The 19,024-nt window shown below is 40.6% G+C and overlaps 2 protein-coding genes across 6 annotated transcripts in view; both read right to left on the bottom strand.

The window, feature by feature from the left end:
* Window positions 1-1,189: 1,189 nt before the first annotated feature.
* SNRPD1 (small nuclear ribonucleoprotein D1 polypeptide) lies at window positions 1,190-6,922 on the bottom strand. 4 transcript variants are annotated; one of them, XM_062497114.1, is made up of 4 exons: window positions 6,804-6,922; window positions 6,205-6,281; window positions 3,622-3,813; window positions 1,190-1,367 (listed from the first exon to the last, which is right to left on the bottom strand). In XM_062497114.1, exons 1-4 carry the CDS (start codon window positions 6,815-6,817, stop codon window positions 1,291-1,293), a joined length of 360 nt encoding a protein of 119 aa, XP_062353098.1. In that variant the 5' UTR covers window positions 6,818-6,922; the 3' UTR covers window positions 1,190-1,290. The 4 variants fall into 4 exon arrangements, with proteins under 4 accessions (XP_062353098.1, XP_062353130.1, XP_062353108.1 ...); XM_062497146.1 differs by having other exon boundaries at window positions 3,622-3,690; XM_062497124.1 differs by having other exon boundaries at window positions 6,796-6,914.
* An 837-nt stretch (window positions 6,923-7,759) lies between these two features.
* SACM1L (SAC1 like phosphatidylinositide phosphatase) overlaps window positions 7,760-19,024 on the bottom strand; it is a 29,417-nt gene continuing 18,152 nt past the window's right edge. For both annotated transcript variants that reach the window (XM_062509616.1, XM_062509624.1), the window contains 13 exons: window positions 18,651-18,752; window positions 17,818-17,903; window positions 17,529-17,615; window positions 16,974-17,042; window positions 16,809-16,888; window positions 15,195-15,293; window positions 12,436-12,574; window positions 12,147-12,216; window positions 11,985-12,057; window positions 11,445-11,538; window positions 11,268-11,360; window positions 10,530-10,587; window positions 7,760-9,845 (listed from right to left, as the gene is read on the bottom strand). In XM_062509616.1, the coding sequence (XP_062365600.1) occupies window positions 9,709-9,845; window positions 10,530-10,587; window positions 11,268-11,360; window positions 11,445-11,538; window positions 11,985-12,057; window positions 12,147-12,216; window positions 12,436-12,574; window positions 15,195-15,293; window positions 16,809-16,888; window positions 16,974-17,042; window positions 17,529-17,615; window positions 17,818-17,903; window positions 18,651-18,752 (1,187 nt within the window). In that variant the 3' untranslated portion in view covers window positions 7,760-9,708. The remainder of the gene's footprint in view (window positions 9,846-10,529; window positions 10,588-11,267; window positions 11,361-11,444; window positions 11,539-11,984; window positions 12,058-12,146; window positions 12,217-12,435; window positions 12,575-15,194; window positions 15,294-16,808; window positions 16,889-16,973; window positions 17,043-17,528; window positions 17,616-17,817; window positions 17,904-18,650; window positions 18,753-19,024) is intronic.

Here is a 19,024-nt window from a genome sequence, read left to right as displayed (position 1 = left end):
CAACCATTATTTGTAGCAGCTATTTATAGAGTTGAGAATGGTGGGTGCTATATTGACCAAAAAGTGCTCTTGGGAGGTTCCACAATGGTTTGGGGGAAAAAAGCTCTTCTGTAAGGAGATGAAGCTTTAAAGTGGCCTCTGTAAAAGAGGTGAGGAGCAGCTTACAAAATGCCAGCTAGCACAAATTAACCAGCACCTCAGCCCATAAGCGATTCTTTTCCACTATTGTAGCACTGCCTGTGCAGAAACATGAACAACCAAACATGTTCCTGCACCAATGCATGAGCAAATCCCCCAACCCATTCAAGACACTTAGGTGTACTCATTGTTTGAAATGACATCTGCATTTCATCAACAAGTGAAATGGTTGGTTGTAGTCTGGCAATGAGAATGTGACAATTCCTTTCCTACATGGGAGTTACCACCAGGATGGCAGTGGGAGATAAACAGGGAGATAAATGTGGCCAATACTGCTTCTTTTGTACTTATATCCAGCAAAGCAGTGAATGTATACCTTTATATATGCATATATCTATAGATAGGCACACATGTGTGAGCTGCACTATTTTCCCACCTGCAGAAGTAAGCTTCCAATTCTAGTACGCAACTGTGCACTGTGCTGTACTTTGTATTTTCTAGGTATGTACTTTAAGTACCCTAGAAGGTATCTCTGATAAAGCTGCTTTACAAGCCCCACCCAAACAAATGTATGCCATATAATTAGCTTTGACAAAGTTAATTTCCAGGTATTCTTTAATCATCAGATGTAACAATCCAGCAGTTCCATAGACCTGGTCAATGTCATTGTGTAAATGTTTTATAAAGAAAGCAACGTTTAAATTGCAAGCTTCATGTAATAGAAAACATTAAAATTATATCTATGAACTTTAAAAAAGGTCGCTCTGAAGAATAATATTAGATACACTCATGGGACAGGGGTTCTTAATACAGTGTTTTAACTATGGAACCATTAGAAGAAGGCAAGTGCCTTAGAAAAGAGGGATTAATTTCAAACATTGTTAAAGCACAACAAGTCTACTGTCCTGGGGCAAAAAGCAAGAATTGTACAGCCCCCAGGAGTGGGCAAAATCGCAACAGTGACAACCAAGATCCATGTAGTCTGCAACACCCGTAGAAACAGGACACATCTGCCTTCCTCCCCAGGCTTTGCTAACAAAGGAGACACACCTTTTCACATTTCAGTTTATTAAAAATGGATACCATAAACAAGACCTGTACAAAAAATAGTCGAAATTGCCCAGAATTTGATAAGAGTTGCATGATGAGAAGTTATCGTCTTGGGCCTCCTCTTCCTCTTCCACGACCTCGGCCTCTGCCACGGCCTCTGCCACGGCCTCTGCCAGCAACTTGGCAGGTAAAAGAAAAAGGGTAAATCTAGTGAGACCCAGGAATAATTTCATTTTGATTAACATTCTGTATTGAGCATAATCACCACACTGCTTCCCTGTGATAAGACACTAAATTAGGTATTAAGTCTGTTAATGCCCAGTAAGGTTCAGGAAATATTTTCATCTTTCATGTTAGTTCTTCCAGTATACAACTTCTATAGACTACTGTCTGTCCTTAGCTTCACTAGCGAAAACAATGGCATAAAACAGTTGGCTGCCCCCAAATTACTGAGCAATCTGACAGGAAACCACGTTTTCTTTTTTTCTATATACAGAATCTAGTTTTTTAGAGAGAAATGCAAATTTTGACAGGCTGTGAGATTTCCAAACCCATCCTGTCTCAGGCACCATGTGGAAGGTCAGCACTTTGAAAGGATCCCAGCATCCAAGAGCTCCTTCTGGTCTCAGTGGTACCTCCACCAATTGCAGATGTAATTCTAAGGCAAAAGGTCTTGACTGTGTGCTCCCAGTTCTAATTACTGCTATTTAATTGTAAATGGAAGACAGAAACACAGGATAGTGCAGGCCACAAGCAACTGCTGAATGTGGTATGATCCATAAGGTGAGAACATGACTTTGCATCTCTCCCAAAGAAATGTGACCCACCAGGTTGCAAGGACACTTTGCAAACTTTAGATGACTGTTTCATTTCAAATGTGTTTGTGAGTGCAGGGCTCAAAAAGATACTGAAAATTCTGTGGAAGAGGGTGGCTCTCTAAGAGACACCCATTGGCACCCACATTCAAAGAGCAGACTGTGGTAATTATTCTGGGACATAGGTTAGAAATGCAGAAAAGAGAGAAGGAGCAGAGACACAGGATAAATTTGACATAAGCATCATTATATTGCTGGTAATACACTGACCCTGTAAAACCCATGGAAGCATCAACCCCAGCTGGAGGATGACAGCATCAGCAGGTAAGCTGCACTAACCAAACACCAGCATGCTTGGACCCACGACACATGTGGCGCACACACACCCCAGCCAGCATCCTGCTCTTTTTCCTGACCACTTGCCAAGAACAGATCAAGGGTTTTACACTTCTGAAGCCCAAGGCCATTTATGGATTAAGGCAAAGGACAGCATAGTTTTGGTCTGAGAGCACTTCTGCACACTGGGGATGCAGGGAGCATCAAATGGAGGAAACTGGAGCTATCATGGCATCTTTCCCCAAAGCTGATACCAAGTAGGGATGTTCTTGTTCACACCATGTCATGAGGTTCAGGAAAAAAACAATGCAACCACACTAATTTCTGTGTGGTCAGCTTGTTTTTAATGAACTTGGAGGAGCAAAGCCCCTTCAGGAGCTTTATCCTTATTCCCTATCAAGGCAGCAGCCACAGCACTGGCACTTGGTGCTGCACAACTGAAGTTCTTCACCAACGCAGAACACATCCTGCATACCCCCACACTTCAACACTAATTACAAGAGAAATGGTACAATACCATTTTAGAGCACAGTTAGCTTTCACTTACAGCTCACTGTTTTAAAAACACAGAGATTAACTAGTGGGCAAAATAGGTACTACTGCTGCTGATTTCCTGGGGTTTGCTGTAGACTTTCATCTCATCTTTAATAGTGTGGATTAAACTTGAGTTACTGTATACACTGTTAGGCTTCTAAGGAAAAGGAGTTTTATTCAGCAGCACTTTGAAAAAAAAAAATCCCAAGAAGAACAGAAGAGCAGAGACTGCTACACTACTGGGGGCTAAAGCTGGAGATGTGCTCACTGGAATACAGCCATGATTCTCTCAGGTTCTCAAGTCTCTCAAATTCATGGATACCATTTTTATCTCCCACCAAATTTCAGTGAACCATTCAACACCATCTGAGATACTGTCCTGTACTTATTTTATGTGTGAAGCTCCCCAAACAAACTGGGGAACCAGACATCTGGAGAAGAGGAAGTGTAAATCTCACTGGGTGCCAACTGTAAGACTCAGGTTAAGACTTACTCAGGCTGATAAACATTTACATTTTCAAAAAGAGATGCATAAAAACCGTAATACAACTTCATGTGAATGAAGCTCAGCAGATGCCAAGAAGGTGGGCAAGGCAGACTGAGCCAGTGCCGGGTCAAACCCTCACCAATGAAGGAATTTGAGGTCAAATGCAGATGTTCAGACACTCAAATCAGACACCTTCAGATTCACAGTACTAAAATGCACACAAAGGTAGAACAAACACAGACTAGGAAAGCACAAACTCACCTGCTTCTCTTTTCTTGGACTTGACTTTTGGTTCAACATCCACTAGCAAAGTATCCAGAGGCAAACTGTCTGGCAGAATGAAGTAGCGGATGTTGTTCCCTCTAATACTCAGTGTCTCCAGCTGTACGGGCTCTCTGTTCTTCAGTGTCATTTTCACTGCTTTGAGATGTGTGTTCATACTGACATCCACTCCTGAAACACAAGCCTGATTTCAGGGACGAGGTCTCTTGTTGCCTGTTTTTAAGTATGCACATGAAATGAGATTTATCCTGTTTATCAACACCTGCTTCTACCACTCATTAATTACTACTTCAGCCTGTCACAGAAAAAAACTACACCTCTTTTCTCTCTTGAATTATGCCAGTTACCATGACAGGCCTTTAGCTCCTCATGGTTAGAGATCTTTATCCAGGTCCTGGCAATAGCTGCTTTGTAAACGGGTAAATAACTCCTCTGAACAACAGCTGCTTACTACAGAAGGCTAATACTAGTCTTTAGTCCTTTAAAAAGAAGTAAAACAAGCCTTGGAGGAGGAAAAATAACCTGGATAATTTCCTTTTTCTATAAACCCTAGGAAAATCCAACCACAAAAGCAACATTTATCTTCCGCTAAAATACATTCAACACTAGAGTGAATTTTCCATGAAAGTACATAAAATACTCAACTGCAAGGAACAACCACTGTGGCTGCAAACTCTGAGAACAGCCAGCACATAAGAATTCTGTGGAATCAGTACTGTGCACACTATGCTGTTTTATGCATAATCCCAAACTGGACAAAACATCCCAGTTGGGAGCATGTACTGTGCAAAAGCCATGAGAACAATAAAAAAACCCCCTGAAGTTTTTATTTTGCATATCCAGAGCCTTAGGTGGGATCTGATCTCCAGCTATAAAGATCAAAAGGACAGTGATTTTATTTTTCTGTCCTCTCCCTCTAGATTTTACCTGAGCCAGTCCCTTGTTTGGTGTGAGGGGCGTTACACAAAACCTGCCCCTTCAACCCTGCTCCTGTCCTGGTGCTGGGAGGAAGAGGAGATTGTGCGGTGTTTTTACAGATTCTTAGCAGAAAATTAGAGGCTTTGCTTGACAATTAAGCCTGAAAGAGCAGTGAGTTCAGGAGCTCAGCAGTGTTTTCTTCCCATCTGGCTGGGTTCAGCAGAGCATGCTGCAATCAGCCACCGAGGTGGCTCACTCAGCTTTAAACAAAGCTGATGGACCTGGCTGCAGAAAAATGCCAGTTTTGAAATCTGCCAATCCCCCCAGATTGCTACTGGCCAAAAAAATCACCTCACCAATCCTCTGGAATAAAATTCAACCTTAACATGAGTTGTGTCTTTTTTTTTTTTTTTCCCCCCCAAGGGTGCCTGGACAGAACAGCTTGTGAAAGCCACCTGGGGGTGAGTTTGGGAAGGGAGACACAGCAGCTTCCTCAGCTCAGCCGAGAGGGTTTGCCTTGTTAAACACAACATGCCCCACCTACATTATACCTGCTGTCTCTAAGTACAGCTCACAGTAACACTCTCCAAGTAACGTCCCTCACTGAGGTTATTAAACCAAATAATACAGCTTGCACGTGTTTTAATACCTGAGAACCACATAATGAACCCTATAGAATTCCCTGCAATTTTCAGCTCAGCAATACAAAAAAGCACCAGGTAATCAGGAACTCCCATGAACTGACAGGACAGACTGCTGGCAGTGCAGGGGAGCAGATTCTCTCGGCCAGGATTCCTCTTTGCCCTGATCCCACACCCAGCTCTGCGTTTTCAAACTCCGCTTTTGTGAAATCAAATATATGCAAATATGCATTTCCATCTAGACTGCCTTAACAAAATACATGCTCAACAGAAATAATTAACTTTATTTTTTGAATCAGAAGCGCCTACACACAAAACTTAACCAATTTAAGATCACATCAGCTGGAACAAGTTGCCCAGAGATTATGTGGATGCTCTATCCCTGGCAGTGTTCCAGGTCAGGCTGGATGGGGCTTTGAGCAACCTGGTCCAGTGGAAGATGTCCCTGCACATGGCAGAGGGTTACAACTGGATAGTGTTTTAATGTCCCTTCCAACCCAAACCATTTTGTGACTCTGTGACTGTGCTACTAAAATTCTAAGAGACCACTAAGCAAGGTTTGCAAGAGTTTACTTCCTTCCTCCTGAGCTTGTCTGCAGGCAAAGCTGCAGTTGGGCTCAGAGGTTCCCAGAGCTACAGCAAATTTACAGCTCCCAGCAGAACCTTTAAAACAAAGAAATCTCTGACCACGTAAGGACTCACCCACTACTACACATCAAAGACAATCCGTGACCCGCTGAAATTCCCAAGTACTTTCGTGCTATGGAGAGCTGGCTGGTCCCAGATCCTCACTATTCCCAGCAACCCCCTACAATATTCAGACGCTTCTGTAACACAAACACACCTCGCGCTTGCGTACAAAGATATATATGAGCTACAAAGCCCATCTCCTGCATTTTCCTGTGCCAGTCCCCGCAAGAGGGAGCATTCAACTCATTCAAGCCGCGGCTGCCAACTGTCTGCCGAAAGGCAACGGGGAATATTTTGCTGCATCCTGCCGTACCTGTGATCGTTCCATGCACCTGCGTCCCATTCTTCAGCTCAATGGTCACAGTCTCATGGCTCAGCTTCATTAGAAACCTGGGAATTAAAAAACGCATTTAAAAATCCCAAACCCGTTCACTTCCACATAAACCCGTACGTGTTCGCCAGGCAGCACCAAGCAGTTCCGCATCCTGAGCTCCCAAAGACGGCACTCACGGATTGTGCTGCGGATGTTCAGTAACACAATCCACATCCTGCCCCGCCACCGGGAGCTGGGACGCTTGAGTGAAACACTGCCGGATCCAGCATCTACTTCCAGGAGAAACGGCCATTATTGTACAAAAGAAGGAACCATTTTAAAAATCTTTACAATGCCGGGGAGGCAACGCTAACCCATTCCAGGGGGTTTCCCCTTCAAAAAGAGGGAGGGAGGCTGTCGAGCGACCCGCGCAGGCCCCGGGGCGAGAGCGCGGCACAGTCTATCCCGGGCCGCTCCCGCTCCCGCTCCCGCCCGCGGTGGGGAGAGCGCGGGCCGGCCCTGAGCGCGCGGGCTCCCCCGCCGCTGCCGGGCGCGGGCAATCCACCTCCATCCGCCCCCATCCGCGCTCACCCGCTCACCTGACGAGCTTCATGGCGGCGGGCGGGCGGCCCCGGGCGAGGCGGAGAGGAGAGGAGATGAGGGGAGAGCCCCGACCGCGGTGCAGCGGAGGTGCCTCTCGGTCAGGCCGCGCTGGGCCGCGCGCGACAGGACGCGGCCGCGACAGTGCCCCCTAGCGGCCCGGGGGACCCACCGCGATCGCCGGGCACGGCCTGGTCCAGCCCGTGGGGGGAGAGGGCGGGGAAAAGGGGATGATGGAACGGTGAGGATGGGGGATGGAAAAGAGGGATGGGGCAAAAAGAAAGATGGGCATGGTGGGAAGATGTGGATAGAAGTGAGGGGGCTTGGTCTGTGAAAGTTTGTGTAAAGTTTTACAACTACCAGCTTGCCTTCCTTAATGAAAAATAAATTTTAGAAAAAAAGTATTTCTTTAAATGAGGGGGTTAATTTTAAGCCTGCTTTGAGCTTTGCAAATAGGACAAAATCCAAGGCCTAGAACCTGTAAAGCACCTATTTATTGTGAAAAAGTTACAGCTTCAGGATCCAGAACTGTTATAGCAACAATTTTCTCTGTGTGTGTGTCAGTCTCTTCACCTAGTGAAGGTACTAGGGAAAGGAAGACGATACCTTGAATTTCCACCTATCAGTAGGGTCAGTAAGACACTGAAGCACCATTGTGGGGAAAGAGGCAAAGAGCCACTGGTCCTGAGCAGAAGTGGCACTGGGGATGCAGCACTGGAGCACTCCAGCCACAGTAGCTCTCCAGGGAGAGATCCAGCCTTGGCTGAGAAGAGCAGAACATCACACAGTGCAGACTGACATCAGGCACCTAGTGAGATCATCACTGTTTGAGTGACAATCCCCACCTGCAATGAGCACACACAAACCTGAAGCATCCTTCGGGCGTGAAACAGCTACTAAGGAATAATTTGGGAACAGTCTGCTCCAAAACACAAAATGCACTGCAGACATTAGATCTAGAAAAGTTGAACATTTTAATGTCATTTAAGAGTAGTACACCATTTGTGATTTTAGAAATACAGACTCTTTGCAAAGCACTGAAACACAGGTGCCTTCCAACTTCTAAAACGTACATTATTCTACATCTTACAAACTTTTTATATCAGCAATTCAAGTTTGGTCTTTGCTGTAACAAGTTCTTCACCAAAGATGCAACAACTTAGTTCTAGACTGCAAGACAACTGAGCCAAGTTTCAAACTCCACCTGCTAATGAGCCACCAGAACCACTGCTTTCAAATATTGAGTCTATGATGTTCTTGTATTTTGTGCCTTTGAGGGAGTTCACCTTTGAACATTTTAAGTTAGGAGGATTTTCCAGTTAGCCACAAACTGGTAATTTTTCCATTACAGCATCTAGAAGCATACGGATACTTTGCAAGTACTAGTGCTCATGAACAGGTTATGTTTACACAAAACCCAGAGAGGCCTCCAGAAACATTCAAGGTTAAAATGAACAGTTGCAAAAGGAAAAAAGAAAAAAAAAGGAAGAATCTGTACATATTTTCAGTCATAACACAAGGGAACACTGGAGTATCAGTGTTTTGTGTTCTAGCTTCAAGTGATACCTGTGCTAGTCCTAGTAGTATTCTACATGTTTAACTCTTCCCCCCAATAAATTTTTTACTCACAATCTGAATATACAGCTGTACTTACAGAAAATATTAAACAATGCACAGCGCCTTAAGCAAGTTCCATGTCTTGTTTTGAACAAACCATATAAAATAAGTGACAAAATGGTTTAAAATTGGTCCTTTTTAATACAGCTTGGAAGCACTAAATTTAAAGACACACATAAACCACCACAAATTAGTCTGCAGCTTTTTTTTTTCCTTAAAAGAGTGTGTTACATTATCATGCATGAAAAGCAAGCTGCTGCTCCCAAGTAGAAATACCGAATTTAGACTTACTGCTTTCTCCTCTTTCACAAATTACTTCAACATAACCAAGGTTAGAAGCAGCTGATTAGCAAAACAATATGAAGTTATCTTTTATGTTGCGACCCATTCTTAAATTAATGAGGTACTTTGGAACTTTAGCATAAGGAAGGTTGAATAAACACTGCAAAGGACTTTTACATTCTTTGATTTTGTTTACATCATCAGAAAGAAAACTACATTTTAACTCACTAACTACTGGATTTTCATATGGAGACTGTAGTATTGAAACAGTGCAAGACATTTGCAACTTCAGGAACATCCAATTACACTGCCCTTTCACCCAAACAATGATTAGCAGAATATTGCATCAGTTCTAGATAAACAAGACAGGACAAAAACCTCATTTTAGAATAGCATTAGGATTCAAAAATCTTTCATATTTAGTGAAAAGAATCCATACGAATATGCACAAAGGACTCCTTAACACAGACTTTACCAAAACAAATGTAATCCAGCTGGAAGTCTGGACCTAGACTTTTTGTTGGTATGACACCACATTTGTTCAGAGACCACTATCAGATGTTCCATTATTAATGCTTCAACATTTGGGTATTTTGAGACACTAACAGCATCAGAGCTTTCTCCTGTCAGGACCAAAAAAACAGCTACAACAACCCAGGTGGAGCATGAGCTTAAGAAGTCCACTTAAGTTCCAAAACATTCCAGACACTAAAAAGCTGGCTTTTGTCTTTCCATTATGCCAGTAAGAGTGAAGCCCTGTCCACTAATGCAATATTCCAAAGACCATTGCAACTAAGACTGTCAAGTCAGGTGCCAGTTGAAAGCTACCACCACCACAGGACACCATTTCCTTACCCCTGACCCACCCCCTCACCCCCCTCAATTGCCAAGGAATAATATTCATAAGAGCTTTTTTTTTTTTTTGGTGTGGAAAGCAGGTCAGTAGAGACTCCAAGTGTGGCTTAAAGAATCCTCAGTACCAAGCCGCTTTCCACACACACAAATTCAGTCCATCTTCTCCTTCTGGACCAGCTTGGGTGCATCCACAAAATCTTTGCCATTGTAAAGAATGATAGCAAAAGTTCCAAAGCTGGCACTTCCCCAGAAAAGCACATAGGCCAGTGTCTCAGTCCATGTATCACCTGAGAAGAAGAGTCACATAAAACCTTTTAGCTCATTATCTCCAGTTAGCAGACAGCTTTGCTTTAGGACAAATGCAGATATTTCAAGCTCTCGCTCAGATATGTTGTCAAATGAACTTGGAAGTCTTTCACAGATCTTTTTCTGTTTTCCTACCTTGGAAAATTTGTATTTGACACACAGTTCTTGGAACACACTGAACAGAAATTTATGGAAGTCAGTCAAGAACTCTACTGACAGTAATGTTAGAAAATTCAAAGCAAAAGCAGAAGGCAAAAACCTCATCACTTCCAACACACATTTATATTAAAGGGAAATCCATCAGAACCAGGCTTATGCCTGTATCTGACACTTCTGAACTTTCTGCCCAAAATTAGACAGGTATTCCTCTGGGGCTTCATCCAGCCTACAATAAAGCTACAGGTCTACCAAGATGCATCTAAATTTGGGAATAATTAACTGTTCTTAATTGACTTCTACATGAGTTTTAACATTGTTTTCTATAGCACTTCATTTTTTTCCTCATTAATGATACAGTGCTAAACCTCAATCTCCAGAGCCATGTTCAAGCACCTTTTAGAATGACTGAGAAGCTATTCTATCCTGAACAGTCACCGGTAATCATTTACACAAAGTTCAGAGAGAAACAAGCCAGTTGAATAAAATTAAACTCAGGAGTGACTTACCAGCCATTAGCAAACAAATAATGCACATGGAGAAAGCAACGACCATAATAATAGGCAACTGAGGAAAGAGAAACAGAATAATCACTTGATACAGCAGTACATATGTTCCTTAATTTCCTTTAAGATGGGTTGTACTGTAAAGCTATTTACTTGCTTTGCTTCTCAATTCACCTGCATTCAGGTACAAAGAAAAGTTTGGATAGTTCCAAAATTTCAAAGACTGTGTTCAATAACTACATTTAGAATTGAAATACACCTCCTGTGCATTAAAAGAGAGGCTGAGGATTATCATTGGTTTAAAAAAAAAATAAATACACCAGTTAAACCCATTATGTTCCCAAATCCCATTTTGAAAAAGATAGGTAAGGGTGAAAAAAAAAAATAAGAAGAGTGGGGGTTCTGTGCTATAGTCTATGCTTCTGCATGAAGTATGAGAAAGGAACTCCACAAGATTCTTCTTCAGTAGTCATTGATAGTGACTAGCAGAATTTACCCCCTTCCACCTGGTGAAGCATATTTTAAAATAAGTAAGCAGCAGTTTTTCCAATACCTCAAGAACACTCCATTTTCTGTAAAGGGAACAGTCTGGGTTTAATCTTATAAACAGGTATCATAGAAACATTACCAAATTACAGGGATGCTTCATGACTAACAGACAAGTCCCACTCAGCCATAATGAAGCCAGTGATTGATTGAATGATTGTGTTTTCTTATCACAAATAAAATCTCCATACTCACAGCTAGGAACTTCCAATCTTTCTTGACATGTAAAGGACTAGCAGGTTCTACTTCATCTACTGAATAGTTTCCAAGAAAAAGATCAATTGCATCCTGGAAGAGAAAGGGAGGGCAAGAGTTAGAATGCACAGCAACATTTATCAAATACACTTCCCCATAGTTAAAAGGTTAACTTACTTGTCTAAATCCATCAGAAAAGTTGTTTTTGTAGTAACGTATTAATGAGTTCCAGCCATCCATTATTAAGCCCCATTGAGTTCTCTTCCCAGTTCTACAAAAAGAAATTGTGAAAAATGTTTAAAATAGATGTATAAATTCAGGACTATAATTTCAGATTAACATTCTGTCATTATCCAGATCTGTACTATATTAAATTAACACCTGCACAGGAATACATTTACCTAGTCCCACCTCTGCATTATTACCACATATATTTGTAACAAAATTGGAAAATAAAGTGACACTTCTTTCCATCAGACAATATAAATGTGCATCTTCACAGCATGCTGCCCTGGTTTTCATTTCCAGACAGTCTTTACTTTCATATAAACACATCAAAGAATCTGGAGATTTTAGTCTGACTTTTACCAACTGAACTAGTGCAAAAAACTCACTTATAGCCTAAGCCCCAGATCAGTAACCTTCTCAGATATGAGGGCTTGAAAATCCAAAACATGCTCAAAAACCCAGAAGGCCCTTACAAGAAAGGCTGACTACCTGGTGTAATCGGTCTTTAAGGCACCAGTTCCAGCATATTGTTTGGCACAAGCATTAGCATTATCAGCCCATGCTGCAAATAGGAAAACAATAAGAAATATTAGGGAAGTTATATACTCTCTTCAGAAAAAAGTAATTGTTTGAACTCTATAAACAGCCTACCATTTTTGTAGATCTTCTCAAAGTCTGCCTGCTCTTCAATTCTCTGTCCCACATGCAGAACACCTAGTCTCTGGAATAAAAAGCACATTGGGGCTTGCCAGGAATTTGACAGAAAGATTAGGATTTGGTTTTAGAAAAAGCTGTATTTATCAAACTTGAGTCTAGTCAATGCAGCTCAAGTAAGTAATACAGTAATTCTACTGTGCAAGCTCTTACTGGAGCATCAAATTACATTTCCATTCCAAACTCTCTCCTCTTCCAGCCTGTCAAAGAAGAGTAAAGCATTTACCTGAAGCTGGGCCTGGAGAGACCTGCGTGCTAACAAGCTTTGGATCACGTTAGTCCGATCCAGGCAGTCCATGCAGTTACTGCGGAATGTTCCTTCCTGCTGAGTCACAATTTTGCCCTCCGAGTCAACTAGAAAGTAACTAACATAAAATACATGTATTTAGAGATAACAGTCCATATAAACCACGTTTTCACAAGTAAATACCCTAGCAACCAAAACACAATTGTCCTGAGCATTTGATGAATGCTCATCCATGTCTTCAAACTTTGATGCCTCCCTGAAATCTTGCCATGCTGAAAAACAGCACCAATGGATGAACATTTAGCAATCTTGGGGCAGGATTCTCTCTTACCATTCAGAAAGAGAATCAACAATATTGAGTTATATGCCACTGGGAAGAGCAGCCTCTGGTGCAAAATCAGGGACTTGTGGGTTTGTTTTTTTTTTTTTGTTTCCCACCCCCTCCCCCGTTATTTTAGTGTTCCAGCTCCACAGATATGAAGATCATCAGCAGACCCTAACAGCAGAAGTAACCAGATTTGTTTCTAAGTGGCCACCAGTTCAATTTAGTCACCAATACATAAAAAGTCATCTAAGTTGTCAGACACACTTCTTCCAGGAAGGTACTCCGATTTTTTTAAGGGTGCTTACAAAATACGGAAAAATCTGCTACTGTCACATGCCATTCTCTCCATTATGTGAACATGTGGGGGAACCAGATATTCCCCCCCTGCATATGCAGTTATTACCTCAATCTTTTAAATCCACGAAACCAGGTGTTTCCAGTAGTTGATAACAAACAAACCATTTTAAATACTGAATTGCACACATGCATTCCAGTTTGTTCCAATAGAACAAATATTCCAAGCTACTTATCAGCTGGATGTGTGAATAGGACAGAACTATGCCTGTCCTACCAGACCATGAAACTTTCAGTTGTCTACAGGTTTACAGATTATAATCTATAGATTAAGTTACTCCAATATGTAATTATGAACCCTGGACTACCATATACCTGGACTACTACACTGTCGCTGTACAGAATTTTTATCAAGTCTAGAGTAGTACTATGGCTCTAAGCAGTACTATGATCAGGAGCCTTAGAAGCACATGAATTTACTTTGATTAACCTTGTGTTTTCTTTTTAAGAGCCATTTTCATAATTCTTGAACTACTTTTGTTAAACCATGTTTTACACTGTCGAAGACTAAAGCAGACAATAATACCTGTGAAATCTTCCTTTCCCTCCCAAGTATTGCCTACAACTGATATTAGTATAACAAAGTTTGTTATTATCCTAATAGAAATGTCTATTCTTAAATGCTGTGTCTCCCACAGCTGCTTTAAAAAAATTAAAAGCTAACAAAACACACCTCCACAAAACCCAGACCTCCACTCTGATAGATCTTCCACAACTGGATTTAGCCAGCAGAAAATATAGTTGTTTACCTACCAAGGGGTTGCAAAACTATTTTCTATGAAGATCAGAACTCATTCTGTTCCTATTTAAGCAACAGTCATTACAGTGAAATAAAACAAGTCAAGTTAGAGCCAGCCTAATCTTGAGAAAGAGTCTTCAGTTTTGTATCTTTAGAGACGTCTTTTTTCCCCCCTGCATTTCAAGGAAATCTGGTTGTTTTCTATGCCTCCAATGGCAGCTAACAGTGAAGAAGTTAAGGGATTCAGTATTAATTCTAAGAATAAAGGATCCTTGCTGTATAAGAAAAAACTACGATCTTATTTCTCCTTACTTGAGGTACTCAAAGCCAATTTGTTCATTAAGTCTTTATGAGATTTTCAAAAAGACCTAAAGTGAGTTTTTATGAGTTTTTCATAAAGATTTTTTTTTTTTTGTGGTGGACAGGGAATATTAACTATAATTTCATTAATTTATATAATTCCTGTAGCAATCACTCCAGGCAAGAGACTTTATTAACAAGACTCCAGTTCTAGTCCACACCTTACCTCATTTTATTTTGTCAGGATAGACTATACCACTGCTAGTTTTGTAATTTTTTAGTTGATCTCCTTTGTGCTTTAGTCACCAGGCTTCAGGAACAGGAAGGAAGCAAACACAAAACCAGAACAAAATAACCCATTTCCCTAGGAATATGCAGGTCTATAAGTAGCTACAACCTAAAACACACTTGTAGACATTTGACTGATTTGGGCATTTTTGGTATGTTATATGACTAAAGAAAATGAGTATTTGTTTCCTTGTGGGTTACTTATATTAGCAAGGGCTAACAACCAATGCCAGTGCAAGGTTTGGAGCGACAACAATGTGTGTTAGAGAAAACACTTTTACAAATGCCTGTGGAAGGAACACCCTGTGTTTTACATTGTGTGGCAGAAAAGTTTGCTGTCAACCCCACCTGGAATTGCTGTGGATGAAAAAAAAAAATAATCTAAGGAGACTTTCTTTTAAATACCTCCAGCTGCACGTTCATGTCTTTATCTAACCTTTCACCTAACATTACAAAGGCAGCTCTTGTCACAACTCAGGGTTGCTGCAGTTCTCAGACCCACTTTATCGAGAGGCAACATGGGCTTTACATCTTACCCCCCAACAGACCTCTAACTTTGCACACAGTGTCAGCAAGACACCAGAGGTATGGACACACTAATGCACACAAACACGTGTTCTTCACAGAAGATTACAGGTCTGCGTTACTGTGCCTTAATGCAAGACAGTAGAAACTGTTGAGGAAGTGGTCTCATTTTAACAGCACAGAGGTTAAAGAACTGCAGTGCCTTACCTGAACTCCTCTTGCTGGTCTGCCAGCTGATCCATCAAAATCTGAAGCCGATCCCACCTCATCCGACTGCACTCTTTATGGAAGTCAAACGCCACATACCTGCTCAGAGAAAGAAGTATTTTTCAGATTACATATGTACTGCAGTGAAGGTTATAGAAAACCCTACAGCAAAGAACTGATCTAAAAGACAGGTAGTGACAGAGGATTTGTTTTTCTTTAGAGATGAACTTCAGCACAACTGCAGATTTGTCAGTGCTCTGTAACATTCCGGATGCTGCATCCTTAGCATGAATGGTGACACCATTTAAAATTCTTTACAAAATGCTACTCCTCTGGGAAAGCACACATTGAGTTCCAAGTTCTGTGTATGTTACATTCTATGTTCTGGCTAGTATTTTTCCTCCAGAAAATACAGAAAGGATACAAATCTTATTTAATATTTATTTTTTTCCCCACCAGGATTCCTTTGTTCTCTGTTCCCTTTGAACTAAACACAGGTGTTGAAAGTCAACAGTTTTTGCTGGTGTAATTCCATCAATAACTCTAGAAACCTGAGACAGGTTCTGTTTAAGCAGCTAACCTAACTGTCATAAGAAAATTAAGCAGCTACTGACTTGGAACAAAATTTTAACAGCCAATTTCTGGCAAGAAGTGCTCTAAATGAGTGGTGCTTGATTAATTAAACATTTGTATGTATATTTTTGCTGTGAATTACAGGCCATTACATTTCTCCCATCAAGCACTCATAATCCAATCTGTCAAGATTTCAGGACTACACATGAAGAAGGATGCATAGTCCTGAAATTTATTCACGTCTATACACACTGAAACAAGTAACTGAAGTCTTGAGTTTACTCTGGCAGGTAAACACCATCAAAAACAATTAACCAAGAAAATAGATTTTGATGGCAATTATAAAATAGGGCTTCCAAACACTACTTGTGAACATATACAGAACATGACCAATATGCACCTTCACATAATTTCACATCTTGGTTTCCACCAGATGACTTTATAGCAAATATGTACAGAATAAAAAAAAAAAACATGGCACAATAATTTCAAGGATAAGGTAAGAGGAGCAAATATCTGTGAGAGCTGGATGCAAGCCCTCCCTCCAGAAGTTAATGAAAGCAAGCACAGACAGGCTGTAAGACTGTGTACTGCACTGTTTTCCCACAAAGATTGAAGTTCTCATAATCCAAGTGCATTCCCCACTCTTGGCCCATTGTTACACTGAGCTCCAGGCATTTAAAGTACTTGTTCCCTTGCTTTTCCATCCTGTTTTGCTCATGCTCAGCACTCCTTCACTAAGTTAGCAATGTAACCAAGCCCTTTCACCAGAAGCCGGTTTTACAGGGCATGATTTTCTTTCTTCCTAAAATGCAGAATACCTCCACATTGCATACTATGACTCCAATACTGGCATTACCATTGCCTCTGAATTTTCTTCTTTATTCTGCCTGAGTCCTCTCTTAGCAAGTTACTTCATAACCATAAAAGGCAAAGAAATCACAGGGTTGGAAAAGGCCCCCAAAGAGCTGACAACTCTGTGGGTCTCAGAAACAATGCTTAACTTATAACTCCAAACATATCACTTCATGTCACTTGTACCTGACCATTCCATTTGCCATGCTGTTCACCATTTTTGAGAAGGTTTGCTCAAGAGGCTTCTCTGAGCCTTTTTGGTTAACCTGGGAAAAGGGAAAACAGAGACAGAATTACTAAAATGCCTTCTTAAAAGAACAACTTTTTCAGGTAGAACAAGTGAAAGCATACCAAGTTGACAATCATTTGCTTTCCATAGCTAATTATTTGTGAGTCAAAATGTCTTTGGAACCCATCCATCTAGAAGAGAAAGGAAATGTGTTGACAGATATACACTATTATTAAGACACTACTATCAAGATCTGTGCTTTACAAGAAACCTCCATTATAATATTTTTGATTATTCTTATAACTGTTTGATGTCTCTACTGTGCCAATACATTCCCACTTTCCTTCTCCCAGTCCACTCAGTTCTCCTCATGAAACATGCTACAGATAAGGAGTATTGTACAGCTACTAAAACTGCTGCAAACTGGATCCAAGGAAAAACTACCCCCACTGATGTCTGCTTTTCTTTTTGGCCTTTGAATTCATTATAAGAAGTACAAGGTTATTGCTGTAAGAATATAACTATAAGAATAGCAAGGTTTCTTGCTATTACTTTTAAAAAATAAAGCTGAATCCACTATTGCTAATTTTTATTCTTCTGATTACAGTTTGCTACCCTACCACACAAACATGAGCCCACTAACATGTTAAAACCCCAAGACACAAACACTCACATACATGATTTACTGACTTGCTGATCTGCGGCTTTGGTTTATACTTGAGGTTTGGTCTTTGAGACCAGAAAAAAGGAATAGATCCACGGGTCTGCAAAAGAGTGGAAATAGTTTTAAATAGCAGAATTTACAAAACTCACTTGACATTTAATAATAAAGCAGACTGGTTTATTTTGTTAAACTAATTCAGTCTGTTTGTTTAGTTTTATTTGCAGATCTTATATACAATCTGTATTTAAACACATAGACACAGCTAGCTATCTATGTATCTGTGTTCCTTACAGCGACTTTACCTGAACAAATGATGCTTTGCTCCCCTTGTAATGCACAATTTGTTCTGTTTCCACAAAGTTAGCAGCGTGCCCTTCTGAATCAATACCTGTGTAGGAAAAAACTGTGTTAGCCAGCTCAGGCTGCCTATAGAACAGTGATAGCACATCAGCAAAAGACTTCCTTCCCCTCCCTTTTAAGTCCTTACAGGAAGCACAGAGCTGCCTGACCATGTAAAATGAAACACCTTTGTTAAAAGTTTAACATGATCTGCACCAAAATTAAGCAGAACTGTGCTTTTTCAGGTTAGCATTTTGATATTTGTAGCAGTAGAAATTATTTAATATGTAATAAAATACCAGTGCTTTGACACCAAAATATTCACAGTTCTGTAACAATGGTACTGCAGAAACAGACTTAATTTCTTCAAAAGCATGTATGTTGGGACTAAAAACAGAGAAAGTAATTTAAATTAATTTCCCTGTTTACTTTTTAACTTGAAACAATTAGACAACACCCCTCAGGGCTCCCCTGCTAGCACCAGTGATACTCTTAACTGGATTTACTGCTAGACCAAAAGGGCTATTACACACTTGCGTTTAGCACCAATAAAAACAGCCATGTGCTAAAAATCTGTACAAAACTTTTGCAGTTATGTCTTAAAGACATGAAGAGTGAGTTTTAATAAGTACCAAAAAAATGCTTCAGTTCCTAATATCTTCTTTGGAGGAAGAACCCCAAGATAAACTAAACAGTTTTTTTGCAAGCCATCATACACCAATTACTCTTAAAGGTAACTCACATGTGCAGATGGAATACATATTACTTTTGAAATAAATCAGTTTATTTCTTTTACCTCTTACATAGTAGCGTACACCAGCCCTGAAACAGCTTCTTCTGGAAATAAGCAGCCAGTCAAAACACTTGCCATTAATAGAACAAGAGTGCATAGTGATAACTGATGAAAAACACTAAGGAAAAGCCCCAACTTTTCATTAGGATATTCTTATACATCAACAGGTAGGAAACATCAAGGAACCAAGAGACTACATTCAAATAAATCAGTAAACATTTGTCACCCCAACAACAGCTGAACATTAAACTTGACAGTAACAATATTAGGATCAATATGCACATTGCAAAACAACACTCTATAGTGATGCCACTGATGAACAAACATTAAAAATGATGTAATTTTGAGAAAATATGATTCTAAGGAAGTTTATTCTG

The sequence above is a fragment of the Cinclus cinclus genome, chromosome 1 (assembly GCF_963662255.1).
Source record: "Cinclus cinclus chromosome 1, bCinCin1.1, whole genome shotgun sequence".
NCBI classification, from domain to species: Eukaryota; Metazoa; Chordata; class Aves; order Passeriformes; family Cinclidae; genus Cinclus; species Cinclus cinclus.
The sequence above is the reverse complement of the archived record's forward strand: the minus strand, read 5'-3'. Positions and strand labels throughout refer to the sequence as shown.

Bases quoted from the DNA above. Each gene is read 5' to 3' on its own strand.
- SNRPD1 (XM_062497114.1), bottom strand. The intron at 3,814-6,204 runs GTACGGCAGGAT...CTTGTGTTTCAG, and splicing joins GGTGCATGGAACGATCACAG to GAGTGGATGTCAGTATGAAC. The intron at 1,368-3,621 runs GTGAGTTTGTGC...TTACCTGCCAAG, and splicing joins GTCCAAGAAAAGAGAAGCAG to TTGCTGGCAGAGGCCGTGGC.